We start from the raw sequence: 23318 nt of genomic DNA on the forward strand, positions 1-23318 counted from the left end.
AAAGTTGTGGCAAAATGGATTAAGGACAACAAAGTCAAGGTATTGGAGTGGCCATCACAAAGCCCTGAGCTCAATATATGTGGGCAGAACTGAAAATGCATGTTTGAGCAAAGAGGCCTACAAACCTGACTCAGTTACACCAGTTCTGTCTGGAGGAATGGGCCAAATGTCCAGCAACTTATTGTTGAAAGCTTGTGGAAGGCTACCCAAAGTTTGACCCAAGTTAAACAATTTAAAGGAAATACTAACAAAGTGTATGTAAACTTCTGACCCACTGGGAATCTGATGAAAGAAATAAAAGCTAAAATAAATCATCCTCTCTACTATTATTCTTACATTTCACATTCTTAAAATAAAGTAGTGATCCTAACTGACCTAATACAGGGAATGTTTTATACGATTAAATTACAGGAATTGTGAGAAACTGAGTTTATATGTATTTGGCTAAGGTGTATGTAAACTTCTGACTTAAACTGTATTTTCACACTTTAAAATGGTGTTGTGTAAAATCTGTTAAGATTCTACATGCATCTAAGTCCCACCAGCTCGATGCTTGTATTTATCACACTGATTGAATTTTACTTGGACTGGTTGAACTCGTGTTTGAAGATAAGTGCTACAGCTTGTTGTTGACCCCAGGCAACCTCTGTTTTTTTTTTTTTTTTTTTTTGTCCCTCTCTCATCTCTCCCCTCATCCATTGCTCTTCCTGTCTCTGGATAGCATGTTGGCAGATAAGCTTAATATGACCCCCGAGGAGGCTGAGAGATGGATCGTAAACCTGATCCGCAATGCCAGACTGGACGCCAAAATCGACTCCAAACTGGTGAGAGAGCTCTGGGGCGTGGAACAAGTCAAAACACAAAGCCCATTATTTTGATACGCACTGGACTACCACTGTTGTCTTATGCCAGTAAAAGATTGATATTTTTTTATGTAGTGTCTAACAAAGGTTAACAGACCAAATTCTTTCATTTTTTTGGAAGGGATGCACAATATTTTGGCAGCCATATTGGTAAAAGCTATTATTAGCTTAAGATATTGCATCTGATTAGGCCAATATAAGCAGCAGATAATATCAGGGCTTATTATTTCCAGTTCAAACTGAATCCTTTCTTTCTGTTACAGGTTTCAAAAAAAATTAAAGCATCACTTATCTGTTCCAGTGTATATTATGTTTTGATGCTTGATTTTACTTTTGGCATGTTAAATTCTATATTAGACTAGAACACTATATTATATACACTCATTGAGCACTTTATTAGGAACACCTTAATGCCTATTTATTCATGCGATTATCTAATCAGCCAATCATGTGGCAGCAGTGCATTACATAAAATCATGCAGATATGGGTCTGAAGCTTCAGTTAATATTCACATCAACCATCAGAATGGGGAAAAATGTGATCTCAGTGATTTAGACCGTGGCATGATTGTAAGAGAGTATTTCTGTAACTGCTGATCTCCTGGGATTTTCACACACAACAGTCTCTAGAGTTTACTCTGCAGAAAATGCCTTGTTGATGAAGAGGTCAACAGAGAATGGCCAGACTTGTTTGAGCTGACAGAAGGGCTACGGTAACTTATATAACCACGTTGTACAGTTTAGGAGAGCAGAATAATATCTCAGAATGCACAACATGTTGAACCTTGAGGCGGATGGGCTATAACAGCAGAAGACCACATCGGGCAGTCTATTAGGACCATAGTGTTCCTAATAAAGATCTCAGTGAGTGTAGATTTATAATATTAACAATCATAAATGATCGGCTTTCAAGATTGGTCAAAATGTCAATACATTCCGTGCATCCATTCTTTTGGAATTGCTAATCTTGGATATTAAGTCTCATTTTCGCTTTCAACTCTCAGATTCACAAGTGATTAATGATGACTTGACTGTGAGTTTTTAAGGTTAAGGCTAATTGTAAGGCATTTGTGGCATTATTGATAATTTTTTATTGAAAACGTACAGCATTTGCTACACAGAGATCAAATACTTATGTTAACAATTTTTGGTTAAAGTATGATGTATAAAGTCTTAACATAATACATTTTAGCATTAACATTAAGAGTTAGTGCTATCAAATAAAATATGTTGGTAACAGAGAAATGTTGGGTTTGCATTTCAGTAAAATAATAGAATTGGTTAAGGGTCTGAATACATTTCAAATATGCTATAAAACCAAGATGATGTTGAACCACTTATTCTTATAAAGCCTTCAGTTTTACATTGTTATACCTAGGCTATGTCCACATTAATACATTTATTTTTGAAAACTAGAGGTGTCAAAATGAACACGTTTTTGCATGCGATTAATGTTAAATGCTTCAATTTTTCTTAATCGCCATTAATGCACTTTCCAATTTTCATTTTATTCAGCACTGTGTGAGTTCTAAACACTGGTTGGTATTGGGCAGAACCTTTGCGTTGTGTCCAGGGATGCACACACAAGAAACAAGCACACGTGTAGCGATTCCATGTCAATGAAAGTAATGGAGAAAGGACCTCTTACAAAACACACACAGATGTGACTTCTGACAAAAAATTAAGTTTTTTGTATGTGGGGATTTTTCCACAGAAGCACATCAAATCTTAACTATCAAGAAACTGGGACCGCTGCACAGCTTGTTGGGGTTCTTGTGTGGAGGGTCTGTCGACACTCCGAAAGAAGTTCATATAATTTGAACATTGTATCCGTTACCTCTGAGCTTTTGAAGTGTCAGCTAATTCAGATGAAGTATCATTACGTGCAGAACAAGACGTGGGTCTTTTTCGGAATGGCATACAATCACATCTAACTGTTTCTGTCATATCTAACAGAAATGGAAAGAGTAGAATGGGTAGTATGTAGAGGTGTAACGGTTCACGATACTAAACTTACGGTTCGGTTCAGTCTCGCATTTAAAACGGACATTTGATCCCTCGCGCTGAAAAGGTTTGTCTCTCTCTCCCACTACTGGTTTCACTTTCAGTCTAACTCCTCATACAACACCTGTGGCTGCTAGTGTGCAATCGTATTTTAGAGCTCCTTGTGTCCAACGGAGCAACTTCCATTTGTATGCCCATGTTACGTAGGCATAGGATGTTGCCTGTTTTGGATAGGATAAACGCTAAAATAAAAAATAAAAGTCTGATTGTCACAGTTTTGAACCGTGATGCATCATGCCACGATATACCATTACACCCCTAGTAGTGTGCCATTCCGGACACAGCCACTGTTTGCACCACTTTTCATGTGAAGTTCAAAGCAGCACTTGACACCCTGATGCTAATCATGTGAATTCCATATACATAGTGGTTGGTCACAGCCTGCCAGCCAAATAATATTGAGGAGGATGAGGATTTAAGAGATTTATGGGCATAGCAATGAATACTTTGTGGACTAGTTCTTTCAATTAGTCGGCCTCCCACTTGGGAAACATTTAATTTCACTTGCATTTGTGCTATTTTAGTTCATTTCTAACTTTAAAACTGTGGAAGACTTGGCTTGGAAAATGTTAATAAAGTGTTATTGTTACATTTTGTTTTATTTTCTTTCTTAAGAAGGACATAAATGCATTTTTGTTGGAAAATAAGTTTATACAGTGCCCTCCATAAGTATTGGGACAGTGAGACAATTCTTCATTTTGGCTCTGGACGCCACCACAATGGATTTTTAATGACTATATAGAAGTACTGTCTGTCATCTTTAATTTGAAGGGATTTACATTCGAATTGGGTGAACGGTTAGGACAAACTAACACAATCATAAATAATATTATTATTCTTAATACTGGTTGAAAATTCATTGCAGTGAAAGACTGTCTGAAGTCTGGAACCCATGGACATCACCAAATTCTTTGTTTCCTCCCAAGTGATGCTTTGTCAGGCCTTTACTTTAGCAGTCTTAAGTTTGTGGGTCTTTGTGCTTTCAGTATTGTCTTCAGCAAGTAAAATGCATGTTCAACTGGGTGATGTCAGGTGACTGACATGGCCCTTGAAGAATATTCCACTTCTTAGCTTTGAAAAGCTTTTTGGTTGCTTCCACAATATGTTTGGCATCACTGTCCATCAGTACTGTGAAGCGCCATCCTTTCAGGTTTGCAGCATTTGGCTGAATCTGAACAGATTGTATTCAGCCCTAAACACTGCTTCTGTCATCAGTCATCAACAAATACTTGTTACCCAGTTCCATTTGATGCAATACATACCCATGCCATAACACTGCCTCCACCATGTTTCACAGGTGATGTGGTATGCGTCAGTCATGAGCCATTCCTTCCCTTCCTTCCTCTGGAAGTCTAGTCTGGCCTACCTATTCTTGAGGCTTACCAGTGGTTTGCACCTTGTGATAAACCCTCTGAATTTACTTTCATGAAGTCTTCTCTTGATTGTAGGTTGTGACAATTATACCCCTACATTCCGGAGAGTGTTCTTGACTTGTCTTGATGTTTTAAAGTGGGCTTACTTCACCAAGGAAGGAATTTTGTGATCCTTTACCACAGTTGTCTTCCATGGTAGTCCAGGCCTTTAGGTGTTTCTGAGCTCACCCGTGTGTTCCTCCTTTTTATGAACGTACCAAATAGTTGATTTGGCCACTGCTTGATTTTCTGCCATCTCTCTGATAGATTTGTTTTGTTTTTTCAGACTACCTATGACCAGCTTTGCTAGCATTTACAGCTCTCTGGACCTCGTAATGATAGTTTATGGCAACCGCTTCCAAATGCAAATTCTACATTTGAAATCAGCTTCAGACATTTGAAATGCATAATTTAATGAAATAACCTGCAAACAGTCCACACCTGGCCATGAAACAGCTTCTCAGTCAATTGCAATTCTAAAGGAACTTCTCCAACTTTACGCTCACACTAATCCATTTTAACTTGAAAACTCATGTTTTCAGTTTCCTAACGGCATAGTTTTCCAAAGAATGCAGTAATGGAAAGCGTCTTCCAAAGTCTCAGTTTTGGGTGAAGAAAAATGCCATTCTAATGTAGATAAGAGGCGTAAAATTGGCCAAATAAAGTTGTTTTCAATAGTTCAATCTATTAAAATTGTGAAAGTGCTGAAATTTGACTATATACAGTGCCCCCTCTAAGTACTGGACAGTGAGACACTTCATAATTTTGGCTCTGTGTTCACTGACGCTTTTCTGCCCAGGGTCATGTGGTGATGGGTAACAACGCAGTATCACCATATCAGCAGGTGATTGAGAAGACCAAGAGCTTGTCCTTCCGCAGTCAGATGCTGGCCATGAACATCGAGAAGAAAATCAGCCACAGCAACAGGAACGAGGTACCACAGGTTTCCTGCAGATCCTTAAAGTCTTAAAATTTCTTAAATTCAGTTTTCCAAAATTTAAGGCCATAAAAAGTCTTAAATATCATAAATGATACAACAAAGTCTTAATTACAATTTCTAGAGGTCTAATATTTGGGGGCGGAAAGACAGGAATCTTGATATGACCTAATGTGATTATAAAACATAAAAAGATTATGATCTGATTAAATAAATGCATTCGCTGCATTCTTGTGAGTGAAAACGTGGCACTGTTGTATTTTCTCTAAGCAGGGGCTTGTGAGTGCTTCCTGCTTTTGCAGAGTAGTTCACAATCATTATGGCCATCTGTTTGATTGATCAGCTGGAAGCAGTGAACCTCATCTATTTCAAAATAAGAGTACCGTAATTTCCGGATTATTGAGCGCACCTGAATTTTAACAAAATTATTATTTTGAACATAAATAAGCCGCACCTGTCTATAAGCCGCAGGTGCCTACCGGTACATTGAACTTTACACAGGCTTTTACGAAACACGGCTTGTAACAAAAATAAATAGGCTTTAACGGAACACGGTGTGGCAGCGGGGGCGTGGTCAAGCGCCCGTCCGGGAGAGAAAAGCGGAAAGGGCGCTTACATCAAGTGCTGAAAACTGTCACACTGGTGCCAGTGTGACAGTTTTCCCAAGAAGGACACGTGAAGCAGGGCACTTGACGTTCCAGGGAAGGCTTTTAATGGCCACAGCAATGTTTACAATCAATCTGATAAAGTTTCTCAGTTCTTGGTCTTCGATCTATGCCCCAACACTAGACTGACGTGTGTCTGTCTGACATTCACTCACTCTCTCTCTCTGCTGCCTTTTTATGCCGCTCTCCCCACGCTTACTGAAATTAGACACAGGTGTTAGACATAATTTAGCTCAGGTGTAAGCGCCCTTACCGCTTTTCTCTCCCGAACGGGCGCTTGACCACGCCCCCGCTGCCACACACGGCTTGTAACAAAAAATAAAAACTTAGCAGTAAACAGTAGCCTAGCAAGAAAGTCATTGGTCACTATCTTTCTCCTCTTGTGCACACGAAACCACTGAAGTCATCTCCTTCGGTGTCGGAGTTGAATAGCCTCAGCTTTCGTTGTCTTTTTGCACTGAGTCAATTCATCACGCTGCTGTTTCCATCGTCTCCCGTGCAGCAGCTCTATTTCCTTTTCCAACAGCCAGATCAATCGCATTCAACTTGAAAGCTGCATCTTATGCATTTCTCCGTGTCTTGAGGGTGACAAAATGACTACCGTAATCAGAATGATGGGAAGTTTGAGCGCGCTCGATTTAATCTAAACTGTAAACAAAAAAGTTGTTTGACCTTAACCCGTTCGGAAATTTCATTGGTCTAATGAAAGCTTCATGCCGCCAAAAAACTGAGCACGTCACAGAATGTATGTTTTTTTTTTTTTTTTTTTTTAATAAAATTTGAAAGCGGGAAAAATCCATATATTAGCCGCGTCGTTGTTTAAGCCGCAAGGTTCAAAGCGTGGGAAAAAAGTTGCGGCTTATAGTCCGGAAATTACGGTACCCTGTGTTTCAGCCTTCAAAGTTAAAATTTCAGTGCTGTGAATCAAATAATTTTAATTTAATATAGGCTACCAATTTTAAAAACCATTGGCAGATTAATTGCCTTTCAACACATTATTGTATCAGCAAAATCCTACATTGGTCGAACTGTACTTTTTTATTTATTTATATAATGGTACATAAACCAATTTTAATGTGATATATATGTGGAAAACATGTCTTGAGAAGTTTTAACTTGTGTATATATCCTACCCTGTTTTACTGAGAATCAATGTTAAGGCCATGTTGAATGTGTGCCCTTGCCTGTTTTAGTAAGAGTCTGTGATACATGATTTATTTTGAGATTGTGTGGGTTTGTTTTGGGATGGGGATCATATTATTTGTTCAGGTCTTAAAAAGTCTTAATTTTGATTTTAAAAACTCTGCAGCAACCCTGTACCAGACTCAAAGCAAACAATACAACACATTTAGGGTGTTTGCTTGGCTGACGGATTTAGTTTTTCCTTCAACTGGGCCTTCTTGGAATCAATTACTGTAATAAAAAGAGCATGCTGGGAAACTATTGTATTCAAGCGCTGAAGCGTTGGCCCCATGAATGAACAGTAGCCAACATTAGCGGGCCTAGAATTCTCCAAATATGTTCCACACTCCAAAGACAAATCCCTGACTCGGCGTAATGGCTGAATAATATGTCCGCATAATACGTCCGCATAGTAATTCACACCATCTATCTTCTGCTCTCCGGTACTTTGCTTGATATTTACTGTCGAGACATTGCTTCAAAGATATGATTTCATTTGAGAAATGTGTTTTTGGGCAATTATTTTTGTAAAACGTTTTTTGTGAAAAGTTCATTTTGGCTCTGTACATGCTGTATCTGTCACTAACATGTCACTAATCTTCCTCTGTATTCTTTTCTAGACACCAAACTGGGCGGCTCAGGACACTGGTTTCTATTAGACCAGCAGCAAAAAACAAAACGGTGGATCAACTGTTATACTCCTCAACCACACTATTTAACTAACTAACTTTTACCTATAGGTATGTTTTATATTAGGATCATTTTACAAAGGACTGTTGCAGACATTTCCACAGCATGACAAGTGTTACAGGGTTCTGGGGTATTTTAAAAGCTTACGGTAAGTTTTATGTATATTGTATGAAAGCATTTATAAAGTGATTTAAGTTATCGTGAATATTCCAGTTCTATATTATGTCAAATAACATTTCCCCAATTGCAATTTATTATGAACATCATAACACCAAAATAAATGCTGAAAACGTTTCCAAGAAGTTGAATTTCTGCGGTCCCAAACAGAATATGGTAAAAATACCTGTCCCCTGCTCTACAGCTTATTACAAGTAGTTTCTCCCTGCTAGAATACTGTAGTAATATTTTGAAAGTCCAGCAGTTTTTACACTCTTTGAGGAAGTCAACTTGTGAATTGCTTGCATACAGTTGTCTTTAAAACAACACACTTTAATTTCTCATCTGATGTTGTTGACACTAGATGGCAGCAGTGACTTAATTTTCCACCAACGTCAGGTTACTCAACCATAGACATCCACAAGCCAGTTATTACCAACCTAAACATTGTCCCTTTAAAGTCTGCTAGACTTTGTAATGTGTTTACAAGCTGCAACTGAAACCTAGGAATGTTGGCAAGCTGTGTTTGATTTTGGGGGGCACCAGGTAATTTTGGGCCAGAGGATTTTAAAACCGTATGTTGTCAGAGTGAACCAAGATGGAAAGATCATTTGGTTGTGACTCATTAATGACAAGCTTCCTCAAAATGACATTTAAAATTTTTCCTTTGGTTATTTTTGAATTTCAAACTCCGTTCCACATGAAAGTTCTGGTAAAAAGTGTTTGTGAAGAACTGCTTGGTACACTGAATTTACTGAATGAGCATTTCCTGGAAACTAATACGTTTGGTATGTTTGCCAAACTAACGTCTACAATGCATCCTCCTATCTGTTCAAATCTAATCCAGTTTTAATTGGAAAGATGAGTAACTAGAAACTATTTTGAATAAAATTGGTAAGTGTCATTTTCATAAAGAAAAGTGCAGTGTCTCCAAAACATTTTGTGATGAGATTTCTTTAAAATAAATGCCTCTTGGTATATATTTTGTTGTATAATGCAAATAAATGTATACATATGCAAGTCTAGCTTAAGTGTCCAAATACACTTTGTGGACATTGTACACTGAAAACCCTCCTCCCCCCAAAAAACCCTGGGAAATGATTTCCACACAGAAATTAATTACATTTAACAGACCATATTTTTAAGAAAAGGCTAGACACAACTCTTGGTGGCTTATTAGAAACTCTCAAGCAAAGTTTACTTTTCAATTCTATTTGTCAAGTAAATTGTGTGCACTCTTTATTGTACATTTTACTCAAGTGACGTCGCACTGAATTAAACCATACTTTTTAAAGTGTACAAGCATTTTAAAGTTGTTTTTAATTGTATTTTTTTTTTTATTGTATATTATATATAATCATGTAGGACATTATATATAATCACAAATGGAAGCCTACTGCATGGAAGCTTAAAGGGATAGTTCCCTCAAAAATTAAAATTCTCTCATTTACTCACCCTCATGCTATCTCAAATGTGTACGACTTTCTTCTCCTGAACACAAAGATTTTTAGAAGGATATCTCTGCTCATATCTCAGAATAAAGACTGATTTAATAACTGGAGACATATAGATTACTTTCATTGTGCCTTTGTGCTTTCTGGAGCTTGAAAGGTCTGGCCACCATTCACTTGTTTTGTATGAACCTACAGAGTTGAAATATTCTTCTAAAAATCTTCATTTGTATTCTGCAGAAGACAAAGTCATATACGTCTGGGATGGCATGAGGGTGAGTAAATAATGAGAGAATTTTAATTTTGGGGTGAACTATCACTTAAATATATGCTCTGTAGTCAATAAGACATCACCTTGCTTTAATTTCGAGAGCTGTGCACGCAGACTTGAGCACCTGGTGCACAAAACACAATGACTATAACAATAAACAAATAATTTTGTTTATCATGAATGGTTAATTTTGAGTTGAAAATTAACTACAGACTACAACAAACAAGTTATCAACCGTAACAAACCAACAATAAAGATGGTGTAAATAAACTTGCAAACATTGAAACCATGCGAGCTCATTATTCAAGCCCAGTGCATGCGGGGAACACGAGCTTTGAAAAGTTCACACAAATTTACCTGTGAAATTTACTAAAATTAGCTAATAAATATGACAAGATTGTCTACTATAGGATCGATACACGATGACTCTTTGTAAAGATAACAAACTATCATAAATAGTATTTATTTTTAAGCTAGAGCATTCATTTATACCTGTTTGAATTGAGGACAGTTGTGGAATTTACTATATTTTCAAGTTTATACTTTCTACATTGAATAAGTTAAAGTACATAATCTTTTCTTCAATATTTACTTCACCACAAAATAGTAATTTTTTCTTTGTACTATGTAAAGCACAGAATTACTCAATGTATATTTCCAGGAAGTTAATCTGATTGTGTATTCTTCAAACTAGTGTCTTCAGTCCATCTACTTTACTGTAAAAAAGAAAAAAAAATGTTTTAGTCTCAATGAAGAAAAATAAACAAAATTTGATAAATGAATGAAACCGGAACATGTTGTCATTATTTTTATATTTAAAAATGCATATCCATACTGTTTGCAGTAACACACCTTTACAAGCTCTGTGTTGGTGCACACAAGTATTCAGTGAAGTATGTCGTCGGAGCAGAGGCTGGTTTTAAACCGCCCCGGGTGCATTTCTCTGCTCCCACCTACCATTAACCAACAGGTCTTAAAGCTTGAGTAAATGAGCTTGTGTGTGTGTGTGTGCGCATGTGAGATGTTTTGCCCTGGGAGTGGCTGCTGGATATTTCAGCAGATTTGTGTTCCTCTACTCACTGCTCAGCTCAGTAACGAAAACACACGCGCACACACACACACTCCTCCGGAGCTGACGTGGGCTGTGTCCGCTTGTCTTGCACAGCTGCTACCCATCTGCCACTAGGCACAGGAGCTAAGCTGAAAGGAGGAGGGAGTGGACAGAAGAGAGGCTAAGTATGGATGCATTGCAAGATTGGGCCCTGGCGTTCCCGGCCCCAGGCCGGCTGGTCTGGGTGATTGTGCTGGTGTTGGCCACTGTCTTGGTCTGGAGCTTGTTCTTCTGCTGCTGGGGAAACCAAAGCTCCTCCTTTTATTTGGAAAGATACCTCTCAGGTAACAAATGCTTTAGTTCTCCGCAAACTAATCCTGAATCAGTTTTTGTGGGAATGTTTTTTTTTTTTTTTTACATGGTGAATTCGTTAAAAAAATACTCTGTGATAGTTCATCCAATTCTGTCATCACTTATCCTCATGTTGTTCCAAAACCCTATGATTTTTTTCTTCCATGGATACATGCCAGACTAATCACTCAGTCACCTTTCACTTTCATTGCATTGCAAAAAAAGATGCAATGAAAGTAAATGGTGACTGAGGCCAACATTCTGCCTAACATCTCCTAAGGAAGAAAGTTGTGGTTTGGAACAACACGAGAGTTTGTAAATTATGACATGATCTTCATTTTAAGGTGAATTATCAATTGAAGTTGTTTCCAGATCAGTTATATGCTCACATTATGAACTAGTTGGCCTATCTAGAGTGTTTCAGGAAGATGTAGAAAAAGACATTTTACAGTGGAAATATTTAATTTTTGTCCGTTCTATTCATGGACAGTGATGCTGGTTTCCAGGATGCAAGTCTTTACTGACTTTCCACAAGTGGCTGCTTTAAGTTGACATATAATGGAAAATTGGTTGAGTTGGTTTGTGATCCATGTGTGCTCACAGTCACTTCATCATCTGAAGGGGCGTTTCAAATCCTCAAATCACTCATTACTCTCTTAGACAGTATCCTAAAATTAAATGTTATCCAGGAATGTATGCATTAACAGTCGCTGCATACAGTTCATTGAAAACTGTTCTGAACTGCTTTAGACAAAGTTAATTCATGACTCTTATTCATGCACATATAAAAGTGGTTGTTAAATCCAACATACTATTTGTAGCCTACATTTTAAGTTGTCAATCATGTATCAGATAAACACATTGCCTACATTTTCACAAATGTATAGGTATCATATTTGTGTAGTTGACTCATAACATGTTTCCTGCAAAGGCCCTGGGGACAATTATCTCCAAGGGCCCCCCTCCAAAAGTTGTTGACCAGGGGGTGCATTTTCATTGTTGATGGGTGTTTGAGCGAGGGGTTTGCCAAACTGGATCATGCAACCTTAAAGCTCAGGGCCCTCCTAAGCAGTCAAGGGCCCCTGGGCACTGGCCCCATTGGTCTGGTCGGCAATGAATTCCTGTCTAACGACATTAGAAAGAGAAGAATATGTTTTTAGAAGTGCTGGGTCATGGTTCAAAGCAGGTTCTCACTTGCTGAGGCTGAATGATCACTGTGTCTGGGATTAGTTTCAACATTTGCACATGTATATTTCTCTGACCGTACCAGTCAAAAGTTTGAACACATTCTTTATTACTGTTAATTTTCACATTTTAGAAAAAAATAAAAATTCAACATATGAAACAAATGGAAGTATGGATTTTTTTTTTTTTTTTTTATAAATGTATTTATATAATATATATAGACATATATAATATATTTTTCCTTTATACTGAACATTTTTCATTGTTATTAATTTTTCATTGTGATTTTATTAATTTATCTCAATAAATTTAGCCATTTTAAAACCGTCCTTGTTGGTTTCCTTTCCATAATTGAATCATCTGTTTCTTTTTCAGCTATGGAGATACAATCCAAGGCAAAACACCAGAATCAGGTAAGGGATCGCTTCATTATCAAGCTAGCGACACATATTTAATTAATGTTTGTGCATTGTGCTCACAAGATTAAGCACCCATATAACCTGAGTTCCTATTTGTTATTTTCCTTGCCATTATATTTGTTATTAATTTACAATAAAACAGTGGCTCAACCACATTGCTTCTTTGCTTTACTAATTTATATGTTGTTCAAAGCAGCTATGCATGAATAAGAATTCTTATACATAAACAATGCAAATTGCATATACAGTATGAAGTGTTTACAGTATGTCACTGTACACTAATTCAAGTGTGCCTTATAATTATTTTCACATTTCACCAAGCCGCCTCTAGAGGCCAGTATTGCAACACAACACATTTCTTTGAACTTTAAAGGAGATCTAAGTTATCCTACCTCCTTTTTTCTACCACCTACCTACCTTTTGTTTTGTACATAGAAACCATGAATGCTATTTTAAATGAATACTTTGCCAGAATTGTAATTTGTTGAATATGCAGGTAGATGACATGGAGATGGCTTTGCAAGCGTCTCAGAACGATGTTCTAGTCCTTATGATTTATACAAATAATGATTGCATTATAAATCCTTTGTGAGCCATAGACTGGTCTATTGGTCCATTAAAAGGTGAGCTAATGAAAATTCTCTCATCATTTACTCACCCTCATTCTATCACAGATGTGAAAGACTTACTTTCTTCTGCTAAACACAAATGGAGATTTTTAGAAGAATATCTCAGCTCTGTAGGTCCATACAATCCAAGTGACCATGGTGGCCAGAACTTTGAAGGTCTAATAAGTATATAAAGACAAGTACATATTGACAGCAGTCTCTATTTTAATCATGATTTCAATCTCAAATACACTTCCTACGGTGCCATCTAATGCTCTGCACATACGTCAAGCACTAGGAACTGTAATCGAGCTTGAAATCATCATCGTGCCTAGACATTGCAATGGCAATATGGACAGTGAAAAAGTAGTTACATTTTGGTCTGTTCCCACCCAAAACCAACTTGATCGCTTCAAAAGACACTTATTAAACCACTGGAGTGTTATGGATAGTTTATGCTGACATTATATCCTTTTTGGTGCTTTGAAAGCCTGATCACCATTCACTTGCATTGTATGGACCTACAGAGCTGAGATATCCATCTAAACATCTTTGTTTGTGTTCTGCAGAAGAAACATTTGGGATGGCATGAGGGTGAGTAAATGATTAGAGATTTAAATTTTATGTGAACTATCCCTTTAATGTGAATTGAATCTATTGGTCAGTTGTCACTGTAAGCTTGTTGTGTTGGTGCTGAGTTTGATAGACTGCAGGATAGAGATGACCCTGTGATAGCTCTGTTTGCATGAATGGAGACACTTTGTCTCTGTTCACTGTTATGAGAAAACAAAAGGCTGTTTCCTCCCCTGTCCTCCAAGTGGACAGAGAAAAACAGATTAAAATGACATTATCTCATTGCCAGAGAGAAAAGGCAGATAAAGTATAAAAATTAAGATCAATTTGATTTGTTTGCTCAATTTATTGAGCAGATGCAAAATACAAATTTATTTTGGTTACTGTAATAACATAATTATAAAGGTCAGTACTTTTTCAAGGTCAATATCACAAGTATATTTTTCAAATAAAAACTTTTGCCTATTTGCAGTGCCTTTTCCTGCTATTTTTGTGTATTCTCATATATTCTGAACACAATACATTGCAGATAAATTGAGAAAAATGTTTTTCTTAGTCACATGATGTTAGATGTTAGTTCACTCCTATATTTAGTGTTATGTATTAACACTGAAATGACCATGCACTACATCTTATTCCATTTTCCTGAGAGCACTAATTCGAAGCGCAGTTTTCATGGCAGTGAAGATGCTTGGTGTTTGAACTGTGGGTGTAGGCATGCAAACTGAGTGTGCATTGTTTGGTAATGAAGCAGTGCAATGGGCAATTTGCTATTTTTCTGAAAAATAGGTAATTGTGCTTGGATGTATCAAAAGTAAGTCTGTTTGCAGCACAAGGTCAAAATTCAGTTTCTACCTTTGCAATTTGGAGATTCCACCAGCTGGTGGTAATAAAATTTAATGTCCAAATTCTGAAAATATAGTACAAAATCAAATGATGTCCTTGACAATCACAGTTGTAGCCATTTTATGAAACAAAACATTTATCAGATTTGTGATAAAACTAAAAACTAAATCTATAGGTCATGGTTTATTTTTAAGTATTATTATTATTATTAGGCTATGTTTATTTTTAAAATTGGATTTACAGTATGATCAATTTGTATTGTATTCTTCTACCTGTTGTCTTAGAGTGATTTTTAAGTCACTGCTAAAAGGGATGGTGGAAGAAGTTGGAGAGAGTAAAATGTTTGGATTTGGTATGATTTTTTTGATGATTTCATTATATTGATTATGTTTTCTTTTTTATTTAAATTTGAATTTGAATTTAGAGATATTAAATTTCAAATAAAAATCGACTGGTATAAGTGAAGTGCATACAGATACAATCACTCTTATGGGTAGTATTCCCATGATTTGTGTGTCAGATGAAAATGAATAATGATTTATAATTCTATAATTTAACATAGCATAAACTAATGAGAACCACATTTTCCATGTGTATAAAAGAAGGGTGCCTGAGATTTAACAAGGACACAAATAATGCACAAAAGAATGGAAGTCCATATTTATATTCTTCTAAATTATTGCATACAGTCCATTTACACAACCAACTTCTTATGGATGTGCTGTCTTTGTTAATATCGCTGGTGCTTGATGGAATGGAATATATAATAACCGGAGAAGAACCTCAGAATTAAACTACACTTGACCCAGCCCATTAGTGTTTTGCGTGCACAATTTTGCCAAACCCACTTGCGCCTACTCTTAGCACATGCTTGCATGAAAATAACAACATTTCATGGACATGCCCGTTGACTTTGAGCTAACGACATGGCTTAGAGGTAGCACACTTACAATAGGGCCCATGATTTTTGGATGATACAAAAGCCTTGATTCAAGCCCTGAAATAAAAGCCACCATGAATGCTGCTTTGTACCTGCTTTCTATGTATGAATGAACTGAGTTGACCAAAAAAAAAAAAAGGCCACCTAATTGTGTATCTGACATCTTCAATCACAGTCACAGGCTATCTAATAGGAACTCCTTTGTGTGATCTAGGCAGTGGGCGTCAGAAATAGCAGAATAGACACTAAGCTCAGTAAACCTCTTTGTGGCCTTTTTGGTATTGTGATCATTTGCATCAATCTAAAGCAACTGTAACCTCAATAAGTTCAGAAGTGTGGTTTGGCTGTTGCAGGTTTTATTATGAATACTTTGATTTCACTTTTCTTTCAGCGGAAGAAGAAGCCAAAGGATAAGAGCGTCTCTGCCGCTCTGCTAAATGAGGGAATTTTCGGGATGATCAAAATGGCAACTCCTCTGTCCCAAGAGAAACAGAGGAAGAAGGTGAAGGAAAGACAGGGGAAGAAGAGAGAAGAAGAGGAAGTAAAGAAGGAAGAGGGAAATGATGAGAAGAAAGAGGAAAGGACAGCAGAAAAGTCCTCTACAACAGTGAGGAAGAGGAGAAATAAGAGTCACCTGAAAGTCACCATTGCACCTGGTACCATGACTGCAACATCTGCTGAGCAGGTGAGATCAGAGAGTCTGAAGGTTGAATTATCATCTAGAATGACTAATAAGAAATTTCCTTCAAGCTTGCATTATAATTTCTTTTGCTAGACATTTTGTGTCACATAGGAGACATCAAATTCTGTTCAATGGTAATCTTTAATATTGCTCACTCTTATTGATCTTTGAGATAATTTCTTCTCTCTTTATTTAAGTAGAAGTTAATGCTCTTAATTTCAATAAGTTTCAATATGAATAAATAATTTTCACCTTTGATTTGAAGGTTATCTTGACATAATTTTTTATTTCACAGTATTATATTTACAGTATGATCAATTTGTATTGGTATTTTTCCACCTGTTGTCTTAGAGTGATTTTTAAGTCACTTCAAAAGGGCATGGTTGAAGAAGAGAGTAAAATGTTTGGATTTTAAATTTTTTATCAGTTATATGTAGCAGCTTAAGCCTTGAAGAGAGTGGTTTTGTGCAAATGGATATTTGAATGAAAATGATTATTTGTATTTTATATTCATGAATAAATAACAGGTTAGACTAAAGCACCAGCAATCTCTTTTTATAGGTTTATTTTGCATAATGTGTATTCAAGCATAGTTTCCTGTAGGAGATTTTCAGAACAACACTCTCCTACAGGAAACTGTGTCTTGAGCATCATAAATATCCAGCTCCACCCTAAATGAAGTGTGCTAAAGTGTTAATTTTAGTGGGCATCATGCAAAATAGTCTTAAGCTGGCACTGAGACTGGTGCTGTGGTTATAGCAACTCCTTCAACCAGCCTATGCCAATAGCAACAACTGTTCCTCTTTCTCACAAGCCATTGAGCAGTATAAAAGCATCTGTTATGTAAGATGTTGTCAAGCCCTGGACCTAACTACATTTGGTTATAAAGTGTCAATTCCACCAACTCTTTTAACGCTGCTGAAACATATCAAATTTTAAAAAGTGCAGCTCAGCTATATAATTAAGTATGTCTTGTTCATGCAACATGATCACATGGGAGTCTGCTTGTTCATTACACTAACAAAATTTGTTTGGACATGTAATATGGGAATGTGGTAATCTCATTCAGCATATGGTGATAGAAAGACATATAGCTTGATGAACAAATATTTTGTCTTTTAATGTTGTGTGGCATAAACTTTTAAGGATGCATAGATTCTATGTTTACAAAATCATATTTTTGGATTGAAAATCGGAATTTTTCCACTGCGACAATAACTATCAATAAAATGGGTCTTCACATTAGCGTTGCCTTTAAATCATGAATATGCGGTTATAACAAAATGCATAAAAAAGGGTGACTTTCAGGTAATACCAGTAAAATAGTAAGCATTTTACCTTGTGTTATAAATGCTTAATAACACTTATTCAACATTAGCAGCCTACCTGTACTTTCATGTAAAATGGACTGATTTGAAGCATTTATTAAAGAGTTGCAAACATTATAAAACTATGTAAATAAAGTTCAGTATGGTTTAATGGTCATCATGCTTTAATATATAATATATGCTGTGAATGAGCATGAAGACCTGAAACATGTTTTTGCAGATGACTTTAGGTAACTAGAACTAGATAAGTTGGGACACCACTCAGAGTACATTATTGCTATTACTGGAGACATTACATTAATTAATGTTAACACAAAGAAGACTGTAGAAAAATTATTATATAATCTATTTTGTGCTATATTGTGACATCATGAATTAGGGCATTTTATGTTTTTGATAAATATAAATATGAACCAGTGTATTTAGTAAGCATTTATAACATGCAAGTAAAAAAGCTCACTATTTGGTAAGTATTGGATGAAAGTTTCCCTTTTCATACATGTTGCTATAACTGCTATAGATGATTTATAACGCATTTGTAAATGACATATTACTCATTAATGAACCCCTTCATAAACCCTTAACAAATGTAACATTAATGTAGTGTTACCATAAAATGCATTTAAAAAAATCACAAAATTGAATGGCAACAATTGTCATTATCTATTAGTTTTTAATGGCTTTGAATTTGCACATTATTTGAAGGTGATCACTAAGCAAGACAATCGAGTAACGTGATTTTTCAATTGGATGCAGGTAATAACATGTGGCTTTTAATATGCGAAGGAATAATCAACAAATAAATTTAGTAAATTAGTTGATAGTTGTAGCTTTACATTTCTCAAAATCCTATTACCAATTTTACTAAACAAAAATACTAAAATCAATCATGCCAACTAACCAGTGGTCAGGACAGGTTAAGGGGCCGCTGGTGAGGTCTTGGTGCTGGTGGGCATTACATTGGGTCACAACTGTACAGTTTGTAAAACAGAGAGTCATTTGTTCACTGGGGAGGCAAGAAACTCTCTCCCCCACATAACAGATCAAATCTGTCCATGCATTATGCAAAACACCCTGTGACATTCCACCATTGTGTGGATTTTAACCAATACGGGGGCAACGCAGAGTGATAGTTCATGCCAGATAAATCAGATTCACCTATCTCCTCTCCGACAGTGGTCATCTCCTCATCCACTGTATTTTGCACAGTCATCTCCACGGATTAACCGCATCACAACATATCCAGCTGTATACTCCGTTGCCATTCACAACTAGGGCGCATTCGTGCTGCATTCTCCCCGGTAAGTTCCACTGCGGAATTATTTCACCATATCGGTGGTGCATTCGAGTTGTCTCTGCGCTAAAGCTGCGTTATTTGCAGGCGGGACGATAAGTTTGGCATCGGTGCACCGGACCGTTACATATATATCGTGTGTGGCTAGGTGGTGACATGGCGTGTTGACAGATCAGACCAGCTGGAACAGACTGTAAATAGACTCATTGACTTTGATAATCGTAAATAAAAAGCTTTTTAAGGAGGTTCTGACTGAGACTTTGCGGCATCGTTGAATCTGCTGAGCAATGATGATGACGAGAATATTTATGCGCGCGATAATATCCTTCAATTGACAGAAAGCGGAATTACAATAAACGAGAAACAAACAATGGCAGGTGCATTTCAAGAACGTTTCTGTCAGCCTACTGATGTGCTTTTGTTCTCCCCCCGGGATAGAGAATTTCTGGGTAACATATTTTACACATTTCCGTGTCCACGAAACACATAGCACAATTATTATGCTAATTACTGTAACAACAACGTGTTACTACAAGCCGTTCCACTTAATATGCTAATAAAACATATCTAGTTAATGACACAAAAAGTTGTTTTGACACAGTACCATGGGTTTACAATTCTCTGAAGCACCTTAGAGTGCCATGTAAATAGCATGGTATATGAAAATCATTTAGTACCATGGTGTTGCCATCTAATACATCAATGTACCATGGTAGCCTACTACTGCCACAGTACTTTTTTGTAATGGTTGAGTTGCTTAATACTTGTAAAAGCATTGTAACATGAAGACCAGTTTAAAGTGGTGATTTTCTCCAGGCTATAACAGGCTATTAGATGTACACCAATTTTTGTTTTTAAACCAATAGTTTGCAACATTGAAAGAAATTTAGGCTTGAAAAATGTCTTGTAGGTGCAATGAATTTTCACATTCACCAAAGGGCAGCAAAGGTCACTGAAGTGGTGCCAGCTGACTTTGTAACCTAACTAAAACCTCCTGTCTGAAGTCTTTTCAGAACTACAAACAATAATGATGTTCATTTTCTTACTGCAGGGCCATTGAAACTTGCACTTTAAAATGTCTTCAGTTGCCTTAGCAACTTGTGAGCTATCAGTTACCCCCAACTCATCTCAGACAAAGTTGAGCTCTCTCCAGGAAAGGCTGCATGCATATCAGAATACAACTCTTTGACAATTGAGTAATTAAACGTCATTATATGCATAGATTATAGAAGTTACAATGATTTGACAAAGTTTCAATGATTGCACAGTTTGAATAGCAATATACTTCATTGTTTTATCATCGTAATATCAGTATATTTACAGTATTTTACATTTGCTTTAAAGGAATAGTTCTACAAAAAAATGAAAATTCTTTAATAATTTTCTTACCCTCATACGTCGCAGATGTATATGACTTTCTTCCTTCTGTTGAACAAATTTTTTTTTTAAAGATTTGTATTTATTTTTTATTTTTAGAAGAATATCTTAGCTCTGTAGGTCCACACAATGCTAGTCAACAGGCTCCAAAACTTTTAAGCTAAAAATAAATCACACAAAAGCAGCATAAAAAGTAATACATACAACTCAGTGGTTTAATCCATGTCTTCAGAAGATATATGATAGGTATGGGTGAGAATAAGATAAATATTTAAGTCCTTTTTTTACTATTACTTCTCTCTGCCAAGTAGGTAGAACATAAAAACAGTATGCACAAAGTATGTGAATTGCCAAAAACAAAAGGAGAACTAGGAGAGAAGAGTGCTTAGGAAGACTGTTTGAAAGTGGTGATTTATAGTAAAAATACAGTATACTGTACTTTGTCAAAATCATGAATTAAAAAATTTATTATAAGATTATTATGACATAATCTTATAATGGCTACGATGGGCCTCAAAAATTATGACTTGTATCTTCCTCCTTTACTACTAAGAAAATATTTGTTATGTCTGATAATGACCCAAAACAGCCAGAAGCTGTCCATCAAGGGTGCTCTATAGTGACCAAGTGGAACTGAAACTCTGAACTGTAGAAGCACCATCCTCAAGATAAACATTAGCTGTCTGTGCTGCATTGTGTTCCAAACCCCATACAATCTATAACATTCACCTCTCTCTGTGTCACCATTCCAGGCCATGTCAGGGAGTCGTCGCCGGATATTGGAGCGATCTGCATCGGAGGAGAGTGCGAGTGACCTGAGCTACTCCCATTTTCCTGGAGACACTTTGCCATGGAACCTACCCAAACACCAACGTGTCAAACGCTCCAAATCTGCCTCTGGAGACGTCCTGGACCCCGCAGAGAGAGCAGTCATCCGCATTGCAGGTAAGCGGCATCATAAATAAATATTGCTGTACTTTTGCATTATTTGTGGTTATGCAAAGTATATTCCCCCTTTTTTTTTTTTACCTAAAGACCCCATGAAATCACTTGAAAAGTGTATTTTATTCCTGTTTTGACATGTTTCCTACTGAAACTGGAAATTTGGGTCTGGTATATCAAATTGTTTATCCCTTTTTTTAAAAAGCCAATAGGCTTTAGTTACATCATCGTAAAACATGATTTGCTGCCTTTCGGTAACTTGCAGGTAGTATTAGAGGGAGGGACATTCATTTTAGAGAGCATTTGTTTGGACAAATACCTGCGTAGTGCAAGATGACTTGATATTTTTGGACTCTTTTTCTGGAAGAAAAATACTGTAAGTGTTAAATGCCTTTATCTGGTAAAAGTTAATTTCAACTTTTAGGAATGAGAATACTAGCATATAGATGGCTATAAAGCTAATAGAACGCAACAGTGCCCACTTTTTCAGCCATCTTTGTTCCGGAAGTATTTTTCCCATTAGTTTCTTCCATAGACTTTTCATAAAGTCCTCCATTTAAAGGGTGGTAAAGCATGAACCAAACTAACCAGCTCCAATGTGAATCACAATATTACAGACTTTGTTTTAAGGCAAAAATGTGTTTGAAAAAAAGACAAAGGTACAAGTATGTGTACTTACTGTCTTTCATGAGGGCACAGACTACAATCCCATTGTAAAGGTATTAATGGAAAGGAGGTGGTGATAACTGGATTGACATTATAAATAATATTTTAATAAGGAACTTAAACAAAAAGACGCACACAAAGGTATCGGGCAGCTGCCCGTAAATCTCTCTCTCTCTGTCCCACTGCAGTCTCCAGTCGGCCTTTATCCCTCTCTGAGGCTTGATTAGCTTGATTAGTGGCCGGGTGTGAAGCATCATGATTCAGCCCCGCCCTCCACCCTGTCACACCCATGAAGCATTGCGAATGATGTAATCGAAACTATGGAAATATATAAAATTCTTGATTTAATTTAGATTGTTAATTATAAATATAGAAACAGTATAGATTACGTTTATTGCAAAATATTCCAATATACACAAATAAATGAGTGCTATAATGTGAGTGCTCGAGACCGACTCGTTTGGTCATTCAGAGTGCATCATGGGAGTGGGTGGTTTTGTTGGCCATGGTTCTCTGATTGTTGAAGATGGACTTCAGGGGATAAACTGATGTCATCTCCAACCATAAGACATGGGATAATTCATATGCCACTGCCTGAACCTTGGATATAGGATAGACCTCACCAAAATGACCTGCTGGTTGAACTGCAATGCAGCTCACTGATCTCTGCCTGCATCACCTTGATGCATGATGGAATACCCTCTTAAATAGAATACATAGACTATCAATTAATTGCCAACAAAAGCCTTCATCGGCCAACTAACAAAGAATGCATCTATGTGAACTTCTGCAGTTAATCCAGGATGAACTTCAAAGACATTAGACATTAATCTTACTATTCATATAAAATCTTTGTTTAATCACTGGCCCTTAACACTTACTTAGTTTACTCATTTTATACCATGACTTGCACTGCACATAAATAACTAATATTGGCTTTATATTCATGCTTTTTAGCCAGAGGAGAACTGGCCCCCTCAGTAAGCCTGGTTTCTCCCAAGGTTATTTTTATCATATGGAGTTTTGTGTTTCTTGCCACAGTCGTCTTGCTCACTGGTGCTCTAAATTCAATTATTATTAATTATTTATTTTTATACACAATTTACAATCATATTGCAATCATAAATAAAGATATTGCAATTTAAATTACTGTTAAAGCATTATTTTCTATAAAGCTGCTTTGAAACGATGTGTGTTGTGAAAAATGCTATACAATTGACTTGACTTGAAACTTTCTCTGCTGGACCATGTAGTTGTTCAACAGGAATTCCGCTATTAAAGATGATTTTTAAACTAAGTTGAAATAACGCAGATGGATGGCTTCAGCGGAAGCATGTACCATCGATGAACAACTGATAAAGGTTT

At 36.6% G+C, this 23318-nt stretch overlaps 1 protein-coding gene across 1 annotated transcript in view; it reads left to right on the top strand.

Annotated features, from left to right (window-relative positions):
• The window catches only part of eif3eb (eukaryotic translation initiation factor 3, subunit E, b), a 28691-nt gene extending 18245 nt beyond the window's left edge, over positions 1 to 10446 (top strand). The window contains exons 11-13 of the mRNA XM_052093522.1: positions 722 to 824; positions 5139 to 5273; positions 7744 to 10446. Coding sequence (XP_051949482.1) covers positions 722 to 824; positions 5139 to 5273; positions 7744 to 7782 — 277 coding nt within the window. The 3' untranslated portion in view covers positions 7783 to 10446. The remainder of the gene's footprint in view (positions 1 to 721; positions 825 to 5138; positions 5274 to 7743) is intronic.
• Positions 10447 to 23318: the final 12872 nt, after the last annotated feature.

Source organism: Xyrauchen texanus, chromosome 26 (assembly GCF_025860055.1).
Source record: "Xyrauchen texanus isolate HMW12.3.18 chromosome 26, RBS_HiC_50CHRs, whole genome shotgun sequence".
NCBI classification, from domain to species: Eukaryota; Metazoa; Chordata; class Actinopteri; order Cypriniformes; family Catostomidae; genus Xyrauchen; species Xyrauchen texanus.